This window comes from Columba livia, chromosome 14 (assembly GCF_036013475.1).
Source record: "Columba livia isolate bColLiv1 breed racing homer chromosome 14, bColLiv1.pat.W.v2, whole genome shotgun sequence".
Lineage (NCBI taxonomy): Eukaryota > Metazoa > Chordata > Aves > Columbiformes > Columbidae > Columba > Columba livia.
This window is the reverse complement of record NC_088615.1, coordinates 7,910,567-7,923,954: the sequence shown is the minus strand read 5'-3', so window position 1 is coordinate 7,923,954 and position 13,388 is coordinate 7,910,567. Positions and strand designations below refer to the sequence as shown.

Here is a 13,388-nt window from a genome sequence, read left to right as displayed (position 1 = left end):
CTAATTATTTCAATATTTAATCATTCCCTTCCCTTCCTGACAGAGTAAAAAAAATCGTTCCAAGTTTGGCTCAGGTTGTCTCTTCAGCACGGTGCAAGTGAAGAGGATACCTGCTGGGTTTGTGCTGGCTCCTTGGCACAGGAGCCAAATCCAAGAGCAACAGCAGCTCGGCTGGCAGGGGCAGGTACCAGCCTCCTACCTTCTCCAAGAAAAGGAAAAAGGAGGCTCAGGTGGTGCAACCTTTTGTGTTAGTCACTGCAGCGAGCAGATGGACTGGAGCACGCGATCTCCTTGCATGAATGACTTTGGGCTTTGTTTCCATCCTGCGGAGAGCAGTTAGCTACTTCAGCCGATATAAATGTCTCCCCAGAAGAGTAATAGTTTAAAAAACCAGAACAACAAAAACTGATGATATATTTCTGAAGGTTGCCTGGCTTCAGAAGCCTGAGGCTAACAGTGGAGCTGACAGAATCGTGTACAAGCAAAGAAATTATTCGCTGGAAGCATATGTTTTTTTTTAATCCACAGAATTCCAGGCAGAGTTAAGCTTTGCACAGTTATACCTCGGCTGCAGGGTTTACTATAGCAACTTATGGAGTGCCTTTGACTTCACATTCAGACTCTGCCCCTCCATGTGTTTAACTCTACACACTGGAGTTATTTCATGGAAGTTAATGTGGCCATTCAGACACAGAAATAATTGCAAGTTGCTGCGTTATTGAAGCTTCACAAAACTGATGGGATCTTCCCTCTTGTAACTGAAAACTCCATCTAGTTTAAAAAAAATCAGGCTAGGAGCAATATGAAATATTCTGTTTCCTAAAGGAAAAGGATTCTGTCAAAATAGCAGTTTTCTTCTCTGGCTAGGGACCTCCAAGAAAATGTTTATTTTTCTATCCCTAAACCCAGCAAATTATTAGTTTGCTGCCAATTAACATAACGGTTGTTCAATGTCTCCATTTCCACAAGGAGACTTATTAAAAAGTTTTTGGAATGGCAGAACATCACTCTCTTGGCAACTCATTTCAAGTAACCACATGCACAGAAGAGCTTACATACATTTACATATATTTACTTAAATATACATCTATATGTATGCATACATACACACATCTAGCCAGCATTAGGAAGTCTCATCTTCCTTCCATTTCTAAGGGGCGGCGCCTCGGTCCAAGGCACAGCCCGGGCGTGCAGAGACACAGCCCCTAGCAGCGGGTTTGCCCAAAATCTTCTACAGATCTCATGTCTCCCATGGGCGATCTCGCCCCTGGACTGTCAGCCAGGAAGGAGGCAGCTGGTCTGGGTTCTCCTCTATAGCATCTGCTAAGTTGGGAAAGCGAAGAGACCAGTTATCAGTTATCCGAACACCAGGCGGAGGTGAGAACATCTACACACCATACGCCGCGCTAGCTTCCGGAACATCGCTTTCATTTCTGGCATTCGGTCTCCTCAGCTGCTGCAAAGCCAGGATGTTTCTTTGACACATCAGCAGTGTTGTGATTGGTCTGAGCTTAAAATAGGCCCTGGGAATTAGTGGTATGAAATCATGAAAACTGCTGGTCTCTGAAGTGGGAAACAAATGGGTGTTTTTGAATCAACATCTTTATTTGCTTATGTTTCTGTTCTTTCCTTTTCTGGCATTATTCCAAAGAAAACACTGGATCAAGTTTGAAGTTATTTTCCTCTTCCTCGTGTGCTGATGAGGTATCATGGGATATTTATCTTAAAGAGAGCTGCCATAATGCAACTAAGTCCCAGCTTTGGGCGGTACGTGCAGTTTACATCCTTGCAGATAGGAGTCTCTGGTGTTGTCCCAATCAAAGAAGAGAGTGAACAGGGGAAGGCCAAATCAAAGGCAGGGACGAAAAGGAAATGAACAGATGGAAAAGGACTGATCTGATGTGCCTGTATTAAAAACAGCAACAACTACTATATACACTGGTCAAATGCTGAGCTCAGATATACAAAGTTAGTTGTATAACTCTATTAAAAAAAAGAAAAAGTTTAGATTGCTGAGCCTTATCTAATAAAATGGTTTTCATTTTCTACCATTTTCTCAGGTTCTCCTGGAAGGCTGCAATAAATTTATTTATCAAAAAACCAGGACAGCTCCTCTGGGAATACAACAGTCATAGTCCTATCACCTACTGGAACTTCAGAATGTGCACACACTGCCTCGCATCCACACTGCACTACAAAGCCTGGCTGTCTGCAGTCTGCTGAAGCCTTGGATCCCAAGTTCCAGGCCAGAGAAAATTCTTACAGTTGAGTTGCATAATATCCTGACAAACTGTTTATAATGGAAGCACTGACCGATCCTTAACTGTACGGTTACAAGGTCTTTTTTTCTTCTCATTTCTGTTCAAATACTAATATGAATGAATGCCTTGAGGAAGAGGGTGATGCAACAAAATGGAATATAACTGCATTTTTCTGGGGTTTTCATTAATATTATTAACACAAAAATCAAGATATAGAAAAGCAAATCCAAAGAAATTGTCTAAGATTTTGGATTGTAATTTTTTAAAAATATATATATTTTTCAACAAGAAACAAAGCTGTTTTAAGAGGAAAAATCTAAATAAGAGAAAACCAGAAGGGAGTGGTTTATAGAGAGCATGACTTGCTAGGGAATTAATTTAGCGTTACATCTCCAACCATAGCAGCAGCTGCTAATACAGTTCGTTTATCACAAAAATGATGTCATTCATTGAGTTTTACAAAAAAATCGTTCCAAGTAGCGACATCTTCCTCTCCCCCCCAGTCACTGCATCCAAAGCCCAGGGAAGCCAGACTTTTTCAGCAGACTTCAAAGGACCTGCAGTTCAGATCCACTATGGGCACAGCGTGACCTCCACAGAAGGGCAACTGTGGCCTGGAACAGGACCAGCATGGTGGCTGAGGGCTCAGAGCTGTCTGAGCCCTTCCCACCTCGCACCTTCCCTCCACAGCTCCTCGTGCGGCCCTTGGCTCCCATCAAGCCAGCAAATCCACCTCCGCAAATCTGCCCTTCTCTCTTCACAGCCCCTCTCTGCCGTCACGTTGGCTCTTTCCAGCTGGCACTCAACGCCCACATCCATCCACTCCCTCGGGGCAGCCATAGGCTTGGCTGTCATCTCCAGGACCTCAGTGCTCTCTGCACCCCCTGCTCTGGGGAGGCCAGTCAGCGTCACTACAACATCACTGAGACAAACACAACTCCTGACCTCACAAAAGTCATAGGCGAGTGGAAATTTCCCCACCTTTAGCTCTATTGCAAAGACTCACCAAGAAGCACAGGGCAATCTGCAGATCGTGCAGATCTGCCATGCAGGACACACCAGCCCTGGCTTCTGCCTCCTCCCCTCAAGCTGCTCAACATTACTTGCACTCAAGCCTAACTCACATCTTGGCAGACCTCAGATCCCTGAGACAGGTTCTTCTCTTGTTTGCCTTGTTTTTAAGGGGAACATCCCCAACTGCACACAAGTGCACATGAACACACGTGAGCGTGCGGGTCCACGGAGCACCCGCTCTCACCTTTCCTGGTGCACACATGGTCCCGTCCAGCGGAGGCCCTTTCTTTGTTTTGCAGAAGTAGGGGTTCTCGGGGTGGCTACACCACAGCTGCTTGCAGGGATCAAACGTACGGAACTGAAACACAAAAAAGATCAGAGTGGACAATGCTTTGAGAGAACTCCCACTGGAAATTGCAACAGAAGCTGCAGCACGGTGGGATTTTTCCTTTCCTAGCTGTAAAATGCCAGCTGTTATCACTGATTCCTGCAGTGTCTACAGACTGAGCATATCTGCGCTTTCATGCAAAATCATCAGTGACTCTGAAATGAAATCTCACCTGCATTTGATGGAATAAAGTCAGGCAAAAATAGTTTTACACTAGTGATCAAAGGCAGAACAGGCAAGGGGAAAACAGTCCCTGGGCAGTAAGGCACACACAGCCTTTTACAGTTTCTCCAAATGGTGCTGCTTCATTTGGCAAACAAACAAACAAAATCCTTGAGTACTCATGGCAGAGGGAAACAAGCTGCTCAGACTGTAGCTCAGCTGTTGCAATCACCTTCTTAGGAGGATGGAAACTTGAGCTTAGGACACTGGATCCAATGACTAAATCATCATTTTACCTACAATGCAAGAGCTTCTATAGGAGAGGATGAGAACCACCCACCACACAACATACTGAAACATCATGTCTGGACATGCTTTTGGGTATTCTGAACAAAGAAGAAAAGAAAGCCTTTGTCTCCCAGGCTCTGGACAACAGCTGTAAGAAAAGACCCTCTTTGGCAGGGACATTCTTCCAAGGCAGCATCAGTGGGAATTGTGTCAAGACACAATACTACAGCTGATGCTTTAAAGGTTCTCATCCATTACCTAGAGACACTGGTCAGCACACATATTCCTGCAGATGGGAGTGAAAGCAGAAATGTTATGTGTTAGCAGCTGCCACACCAGCTGAAAACATCTTTCCATTTAATATATTGTCCTACTTGAGGAGCAGGAGGTGGGAGGCACAGCCCTGCTGCAGAGGGCTCTGCTTTCTGAGGCCAGCCCACTGAGAACTGCACTAATCTTGCTGTACTTTAAATTTAGCCTTTGCCTCTTGTTTTCCTGGTACAAGAGAGCCAACCACGTCATCAAGAGCCCCTGCAAGCTGGTCTATTCACTGTTACACTTATTTTCTCATGCTAGGCATCAAAATGCATCATGCTTTCCATAAAACTGGATCATAAAAGCATACTGCCCTCTGTTAGCATACAAGATGTGCCACCAAATCCATCTCCTTCACATCTGGGTGGGAGTTTTGTAGCAAAATAATTAGCTGCCAGCAATAGGAGGCTTGATAATGCAGCAAAGCTTGTTTGCTTGAAGCCTACAGCTATTTATGAAACTACCGAATAATTATTTCTGTAACTCTACTTTAAAATAAAGAGACAGAGATACTTTTAATGACATATTTGTCAACATTCAGTTGTTATTCCTTGCTTACAGCTAAGCGGGCACAACATCTTTCCTTGTGGGCTTGACTACACTGTCCCTACTAAGGACATTTCAGAGACACTTGCATCCAACGCTCTTGGATGAGAAACAGCAGAAGCCAAACTTAAGTACTCACAGCTGTGCACATCATGTAGCCCAAACCAAAATCAAATCGGCACTGCTCATTCATGGAGTAGTGAATTCCTGGCAGCTGGGGAAGGGAAGGCCAGTCATGTTCGAAGGGATCGTCGCGCAGACAATCATAGGAACTGCAACAGGCAAAAATTACAGTAACAGATGGGGCTGTGAGACTTGCACAGTGTTTGTGGTTTCATTGCCTTTTTGTTCCAAACAAAACAGAGCCTATGATTTCTCAGACACTGGTTGTGAAGAGCAACTAATATTGCAATTACATTCACCTTAACTTTATAATGGTGTATCCACCTTTAATGGATTCTCTCTATAATTTTTCTGAAGTCCTTCCATTGTAATTTCCATTTAGCTTGCAGGTAAATTCCTATCAGTCTCCAGGCTCCTTATGTGAAAGGAAGAAACCGCATGAGACCAAGAAGAAAAGACAGTTTAATTAATTTTCCATTTGTGGAATTTCTTGCTGCCTGCAACTGTCTTTCAAGTGAAGTTTTAGAAGCAGAGGCCAGGGTAACCATGTGAGATTACCACTAAGCTTACGGTTTTCCTGTGTCCTTGCTGAGAAGCAGCAACTCATGTACAACCGTGTGTTCTTTCCTGACTACACTAAACTCTCCAGTTTGTTCCCTCTCTCTGTTTCTCCTGATACCTCTCAGCTCCATCCACAGTTTGTACAGTTCCCTTTCTGTGTGATGAATATTTCTCCTCTCCTCCTAAATAGTGAGGACAGACTGTAACGTACCACAATCACATCTGGAGGACAGAGGACTGATGCTAATATCACCGAATAGTTAACATGGGATGAATATAGGTTAATTCACAAGACCAACATGGTTGACAGTATCTCTGAAATGTCTCTGAGTTATTTAACAGACACGAGGACACCATACATGAGTCTATCCTGGCAATCATTCAGGCTGCCTTGAAGATATCAATAGCTAAAAGCAGAATTTTGAGGTTAGATTTACTTCAAAGGAAACCACCATTCTACTTTAAGATATTTAAAAATAGCTGTATTTAAAAGAATGTAAAGCAGCCCACTAGGCCAGATGATTTTTATTTAATGGCTAAAGCTCTAAAGGATCTTGCTCGCTGAAACAATCACACTTCCCTCACAATATTTTTATTCCCTATTGCCATATCTAAGATAAAGAAAAATATTGACAAAAAGACTGAATCAAGTTTACTTCATGTATTTTGCTGCATTTTTTCCTACTTATTTTCAGTTTTTTCTAGGTGTCCTAGTAGTTTCCCCATATTTTTCCATACAACTTGCATATAATAGCAAGGGGAAGATTTTTTTTTCTATAAGGAGCAAAAATATGATCATAAACATCACAGTTTGTCAGGAAAATCCAGAGCAGTTTTAATGTCCAAAGTGTCAGTTTCAAAAGGAGGGCAAGGAGCATGGATGAAGCTGTTTAAATAGCTTTTGCATTTAGGGTACTTAAAAGAAAAGTAACAACTGAAGGATTAATCCTAGAACCACATTCTTTCCTTAGATATCTGTTAAAGTCAAGAAAAGCCCTGAGCACTTAAAGGGCAGCATTTCCTCTTAAGGCAGGACGATCTTATCATGGACAGATATCATAAGCAACAAATGACCCTTGAAGCCAAATTTGCTATCTGTAAGACAGACACCATGCCGCTGGGTAGCACAGGCATCCCTCCAGCTAGAGGTTACATTAGGGAGGGAGGAAAGTTAGCAATGAGATTAGTAATAGTGTCATCTCATAAGCCCTGAGAGGACAGCAGATACATATTATCAACATCAAAAAATAAAATGACAACAATTTAAAATGGACTGAAATCATACTAATTGAGAACTTGCATTACTATTTGCAATTGATAGGGAAGCATCCTGTTGCCAATAGGATGGGGGGGGGTGTAATTCTTTGTGTGCAACTGCATTTGAATAACTAACAAAAGGATAAAGCACAAATGCTAGATGCAGAATTGTTCCTACATGCTTCCTAATCAAAGGAGAGAGGTTGCTTAACAGATACTCACTGGAGATATCGATTCAGCTCTTGCTGGCTACAACGAGACCAGTGGAAGCGATGAAACGCAGCTTGCACAAGTGGGGCCATGATGCTTCCTAGGCGGACTTCATCCCCACATCTGTTCCCTTGGCCATCGTGCTCCATGCCTAAACTGCCTCGGACAGGAGAGAGCCAGCACAGTTACATCGCAGGTGAACTCTGAGTGCCCAAGTGCTTCCACATCCCAAATGTCACCAGTGGTTGATTGCAACAAGGTTCTTAAGTCCCAAGACTCTTGTCCATGTGAGCAAAATCATGAGAAATAAGACAGGGTGAGACTGAAGCTGAAGAGCTGGTCCGTAGTGACTCCCACATGGAAGCATTGACCCTTGAGAATACTTTCATGTGATTAGTTTAATCCCCTTTCAAAATAGACTAAAAATGTCTTTTTTAGACTTGCGTGCACACCTACATTTGTGAATTACTATGGCTAATGGACTCCATTTCTGGATTAAGGATCTAGTCCATTCCCCAGGAGCGTTAACAGAAATTTATTCATACCACAACCTGGAGCTATTTTTTAAAATCACAATTTAGCTTAATTGGAAGTAATTTGCAACTGCAGACAAGTCCTTTTCATGGGGGGGGGGAAGAAAAAGACACCACACTGAAAGCTAGTTTAGCCTACCTGCTGCTATTGCCCAGTAGCAATCCCACATTGTATAACTGTGAAACAGCCTGGAAAGTGTTGGGAGCATTCTAGAAAATTACCCCAAGTTACACATATTTTAACTCTTCTTTTTCACTTTATTATGAATATGTTTTCTCCCTTCCTTTTTTAGGATTTTACGGTGCATTTTTTATGAGCACTGTTAGATTAACATGGGTGATATCTGTCCATAATTCAAACCAAATTAACAGATTGGGGTTGAATGTGATGTGAGGTATTGCAACCATTGTTCAGTGGTATCTCTTTTAAAGCTCACTGTGCATTCTTTTTAATCCTAATTCAAAAATTCTGGAATCAAATACCATCTGGGTATCAATTCTATGTCTCTGTCTAATTAAGATACATTTACAGTGATTTCAATAAACTTTGGCAACTTTTTGCTTAAAGCCCTTAACAATTGTGATACAACAAAGAGAAAAGGGCCTGCGGGATTTCCTAGGGAAAGCAGTATACATTGAAACTGTTCAGAAAAAACCCTCTGGGAACTGTTGTTCTACCAAAGAGAAAATGGGAAATCACTGAGTGTGCTCCGCAAACAGAGAAACTGAAACACTCTGGGAGAAGCCAAACTCTGACAACTGCTGCCTGGTCACTGGTTCTAATCACATCTATAAGTAAAATGATTGCATTTTAACATCAAATATATAGAACAGTTGTAACCTCAGTGCTTGGCACCTTCTTTCTATACAGTATTGCGTCCCTTACCAGCAGTAACATGTACAGATAATGTGCTTATTTAATATGGATTGTTTTCAGGAATCATGTATTCCACTGACTCAATGCATTCGTATTTCATCACTATGTGTACTTTACATTTCCAGCAGAAGACTATAGTACACCATTCAATCTACTCTCGCAGCAGCCCCGGAAGATACTTTGGCATTAGTTCCTCTTTCCATTTGAAAATACCTAAAACATAAAGCTTACTTAAGATCATAAAGAAAGCTTTGAGACAGCTGAGACCTGAATCCAGAGCTAACTTTGAATATCGTTTCTTAACATAAATTTCATCTTTCCAATGCCAATAGTATTTGTCAGTACCAAAAACATTTTAAAGTAGGACACAGATGTCCACACTTCTACTCACACATGTCCAGTTTCATGAGCCACCACAAACGCAGATGAAAAACCATCTTCGTGGTTGAGAGTGCAGCTTCGAACAGGATGACACATTCCAGTGACAGGAGCATAGCCTGTGAGAAATACCAAGTGTTCCAGAAGATGAACAAGTATGCAAAAGGCAATGTGGTGAGAAGCTCTAGGACAAACATCTGTCTTCTGTTGTGACACAAATATAGTTGAAGCAGTCCTCTCAAGAGACCTCTGCCTCCAAACACTTAATACCGTGTTCCCTCCTCTACAAAACAGATGAAACCAGCCTGTTGAGCAAATTAAAGCTGTATTGCTGGCTCACCAAGAAAACTGTTGTCACCTCCACGACCATCCTGCAATTGCCTTCCCCATGTGCATTGAGGCAAGAGGGGAAAAGGAATCCACATGCTGTTGTGTCACAGCTCAGCAGGAGCTCGGTGCAGTTCTGGCCCTCAGGGAACACATAAGCAAAGCCCCGGCCCCGTGCAGAGAGCAGATCTGGCCAACAGGACAGGAAAGCTCTGAGATTTATTCCCTCCAGTGAACAAACCTGATCTCACGGAAGGCAGAGCCCCGAAAAAAGGAAAACGTGGACCGCACCTCACCCTGCTGTTCCAGATCTCTTTGTAACAATATTTCTTGGCAATCCTGCTAGAACATGGCAACAGCTTTGGAGATTTTAAACACAAAATCTATTCTTTAATCTTTGGGCATTTTCAGGGCCGTTTACATAGGGCTTTCATTTGCTTGGCTTCAGCAAGAGCAAATAAATGATCCGATAAACAATCCCACCAGTAAGAAAGGATAAAATAATAAGTGAAACTGTTACAACTGGAAATGGCCCCATGCAGAGCTCTTGGAGAAAACGTGCACCAAAACTGAGCACGGGATACACTATTAAACTTCACATAACTAGCCTTGTTAAATGATAAACAAATGCTGCTCAGAAGTTTTGACATTTACAGAACAAAACCTGATGAACATCTTACCTTGCATGCCAGATGGACCAAAATCCTGCCTGGTGAGAAAGATAGCATGGTCGTGATATTCTGCATGCCCAGTGTCTGGTTTCTGTTGCAAGTAGGCCCAGCGACACACATTTTCCAGACTTTGTGAAGGATTCCCAATCTCTATCAGACTCATGGACTGCATATGCACAGGAAAAAAAGATACCAATAGTTATTTAGTAAAAGCATTGCAATGTTTTTCCCCCAGCTTGTTCAGGCACTTGAACAAACGTTCCATGTCCATTGAAAGTCTGTTATTAATAAAGAGACTATTACACTGCAGAAACAAATTTTACTGGATCAAGAAAGTAAGAAAATAGTTAATGTTCACGGTTAGACTAAATGCAGTCTCCATGGCGTATTAATGAGGTCTAAGACAGGCTGGGGAAATCCCAAGCACAATTACACCCTGGGTGGACAACGGATTGAGAGCAGCCCTGAGAAGGACTGGGAGGTGTTGGTTGATAAGAACCTCAACATGACCCATCACTATGCACTTGCAGCCCAGAAAGCCAACCATATTTTAATGACAAAACAGATATTGTATCGTGCACTCTGTGTTATTATTTCTATGCCACCCTGACCCAGCTTACAGCATCGCTTCCAGTTTGGATACAGATTTTCCAATGGAGCCCATGCCCCTGTTGGAACTGTCGCAGCTGTTGGCCAACAGAGACTAACCCGGCGTGGGGATGGGAAATGGCTCATGGCCAAGGGAAGGAAATGGCAGCAATGGCAGATGGCCAGACCCAGTTCATCCACCACTTTTGCCATACAACCGAGCTGTTAGGGCTGTTTCATCCGACCCTTGAACACTACTGGATGTTGTAAGTGCAAAAATCAAGGGTACTTTTTCAGCTGTGTACTTTCAGAAATGGGCTTTCCCACTGGCTGTCTTTTCAAGTGCATTTTCTTTATCCCATTCCATATCTGAAGATCATTCAGAAGGTGGCACAAGCAACTTCCCACTGTGGTACACCATTCTCCCTCTAAACCACGCATTACACGGGTGGTGCGCCAACACAGCTTAGCCAACTCAAATGAGCTAAGATGTGTTAGGTGCGCTGCAAAAGATAATCCTCTTGAACAAGAAAGAGAAAGGTATTTTAAAATCTAACCACTACATTTGCCTTTTTTTCAAAATAGCACTATTTAAAGAGTTCCCTCCAAATTCTACTTAATTCTGTGCATTGCAAAGACTTAGGAAAGCTTATTGTATGTGGGATGCTATGAAGAGTATGACTAACTGACCCATCCCAGGCCTTCCAGGATTTGTAAGAACTACATATGTGAACCCTGGCTTTTCCTTTGCAAAAATCATATTACCATGACAACACTGTAATCATAACACAAACCACTACAATTTAGATGCTATACTGTACTGTAAGCATTTGTCATTCCAAAACACTTAATGTAGAGCAAAACCTAGCCTGGGCCAAAAATAAGAGAGAAGTAATATAGTTCATATTTAAATACAGATGTATTTGACGTGTCCTGTAATTGAGTGCATGATGGAGTACAGAGTATTGACTACATGAAAAAGAAAATCCTCAAAGGGTTGTGGAAGAACAACTGGAATTGATAAAATAAAAGTCTGCCAAACTGAGGTCTGATTTTGGCAAAACTGGGATATTACGATTCTGCAAATATTCAGAAAAACAAATTAATAAACCAAATAGAGGCACAGTTTGGATTCTGATACCACTGTGGTAATAAAAGTTGTAATATAATCCCACGCTGGATCATACTGCTTACAGCTATAATTCCCTTGGAAAACTGAACTAATAACTGTATTTAAATGGTGGGACAGTTGTAGCGCCTTTATTGCATCTTCATATACTTAGAAGAACCACACTTAAACAAACTTTGAGTCATGATTACAGGGTAAACTCCTGGTACTGCAAGCAAAAATCCTATTCAGTTAAACAAGGTTTGACCATTGTTGAGGTCTTTAATAACATCCACCAATGGTAAAACAAAAACAAGCAAGCAAACAAACAAGAAACCTCTCTACATCATCTCTACCTTGTTCTCATTTCTCCAAAGCTTCACAAAAGAAATCAACCCCTTCTGGAAGCTCGGTGAGAAATCTTACTGCAAGATTCCAAAAGTAAAGAATGCTGTAAAATGTAGTTGAGAAATCTCAAGTTGTGTGTTGTTTGCTAGTAGTTCTTTGTCTCATAATCATCTCCTTCTCTACATTCTACTGAATGAAAATCACCACAACCTACAAGATGCATCAATCAGAAAACAAACAAAAAATACACATTTCTAATTTGTGCTTTTTTAATGGTATCTGAATATTTGCAGAGAAATCTCTGCGTGATCAGAAAACAAGGACAGAATTTTAAAAGTCAATAATTTCCAAAGAAACTGTTTTGTAGTTTTCCTCTGTCATATGTCACCTCTTCCCTGCCTGCTAAACTGAAACCCAGCCTGTAGACTCCAGCACAAAAGCAAAAGCTTAGTCTCTGAACGAACTAACAGAGCAGCTTGCAGCACTTTTCTGATGAACGTTGAGTCTGTCAGAGACCAGACCAAGCTGTCCCAGTGCACCCAGCAGCTCTCACGGTTTGGGCTTCGCGTTGGCATCTGGCATGAGCCAACAACTGGTTTCACTGTATACTTAGGTCCACTCTCAGAGCAAACCCACTGGTTCAGTCCAAGAGCATCTCCATGTTTATTTATCGAAGAAGTGATTTTACAGTTTGTCTTCATGAAAATGAAAAGGGAGCCCAACTGGTTAATGTGGAACATTGTGGGGTTTTTGCATCCAACACAATGTGGAAAATAAAGAAAAATCCCTTTAACATAAGCAGAGAAAACAAGAACACACAAGTCTGTAAAACACGTTTCAGCTGACGGCCCAGCTTCTTCGAGAATGACAGTTTTAACATCAGAAATGCGGCACATGTAAAACTGAGCCTTACTGATCATTAAGTCAGGAAATGAGGCATCCAGCAGACAGTCAATTACTCTAAATGTTCATATGCTACAGGTATAAATAGCAAGTCAAGGTCCTGTGTCAGTGAGGAGGACTTCCAAAGAGTAAGAGGAAGAACTCAGTCTACCTGCTGAGTACTCAAAGTCCACTGATCACACCAATCATCTGGCCACTAATCCCTCGTCTTTCTTCACGGTAATGTAGCAGCCAGAAGAGACAAATACTCTTGATTCCTAGCAAATTTTCACCTGAATTCCCACTTTCTGCAATTTGTCAAGGACTTCCAAATCAGAAAGGCTCCAACAGTACTAACAGCGAATGCTGCATGGCCAGAGAACTGTCAAACTGTGGTCCAAGTCAACCTCACTTTGCTGTGCAACCACACTGGTTCAGACCAAAGAGCCATGGCAGCCACAGTACTCTCCCGATAGTAGGCAATGGCATGCCCAGAGAAGGGGACTAGAGGACCACAAGTATAACATCGTATTTGCCTCCAAATAATCTCC

General features: G+C 42.1%; 1 protein-coding gene across 3 annotated transcripts in view; it reads right to left on the bottom strand.

The window, feature by feature from the left end:
* Window positions 1–13,388, bottom strand: part of ADAMTS2 (ADAM metallopeptidase with thrombospondin type 1 motif 2) — a 244,086-nt gene that overhangs the window by 24,039 nt on the left and 206,659 nt on the right. For all 3 annotated transcript variants that reach the window (XM_005503424.3, XM_065029821.1, XM_065029822.1), the window contains 5 exons: window positions 9,921–10,077; window positions 8,927–9,032; window positions 7,138–7,281; window positions 5,114–5,246; window positions 3,520–3,633 (listed from right to left, as the gene is read on the bottom strand). In XM_005503424.3, the coding sequence (XP_005503481.2) occupies window positions 3,520–3,633; window positions 5,114–5,246; window positions 7,138–7,281; window positions 8,927–9,032; window positions 9,921–10,077 (654 nt within the window). The remainder of the gene's footprint in view (window positions 1–3,519; window positions 3,634–5,113; window positions 5,247–7,137; window positions 7,282–8,926; window positions 9,033–9,920; window positions 10,078–13,388) is intronic.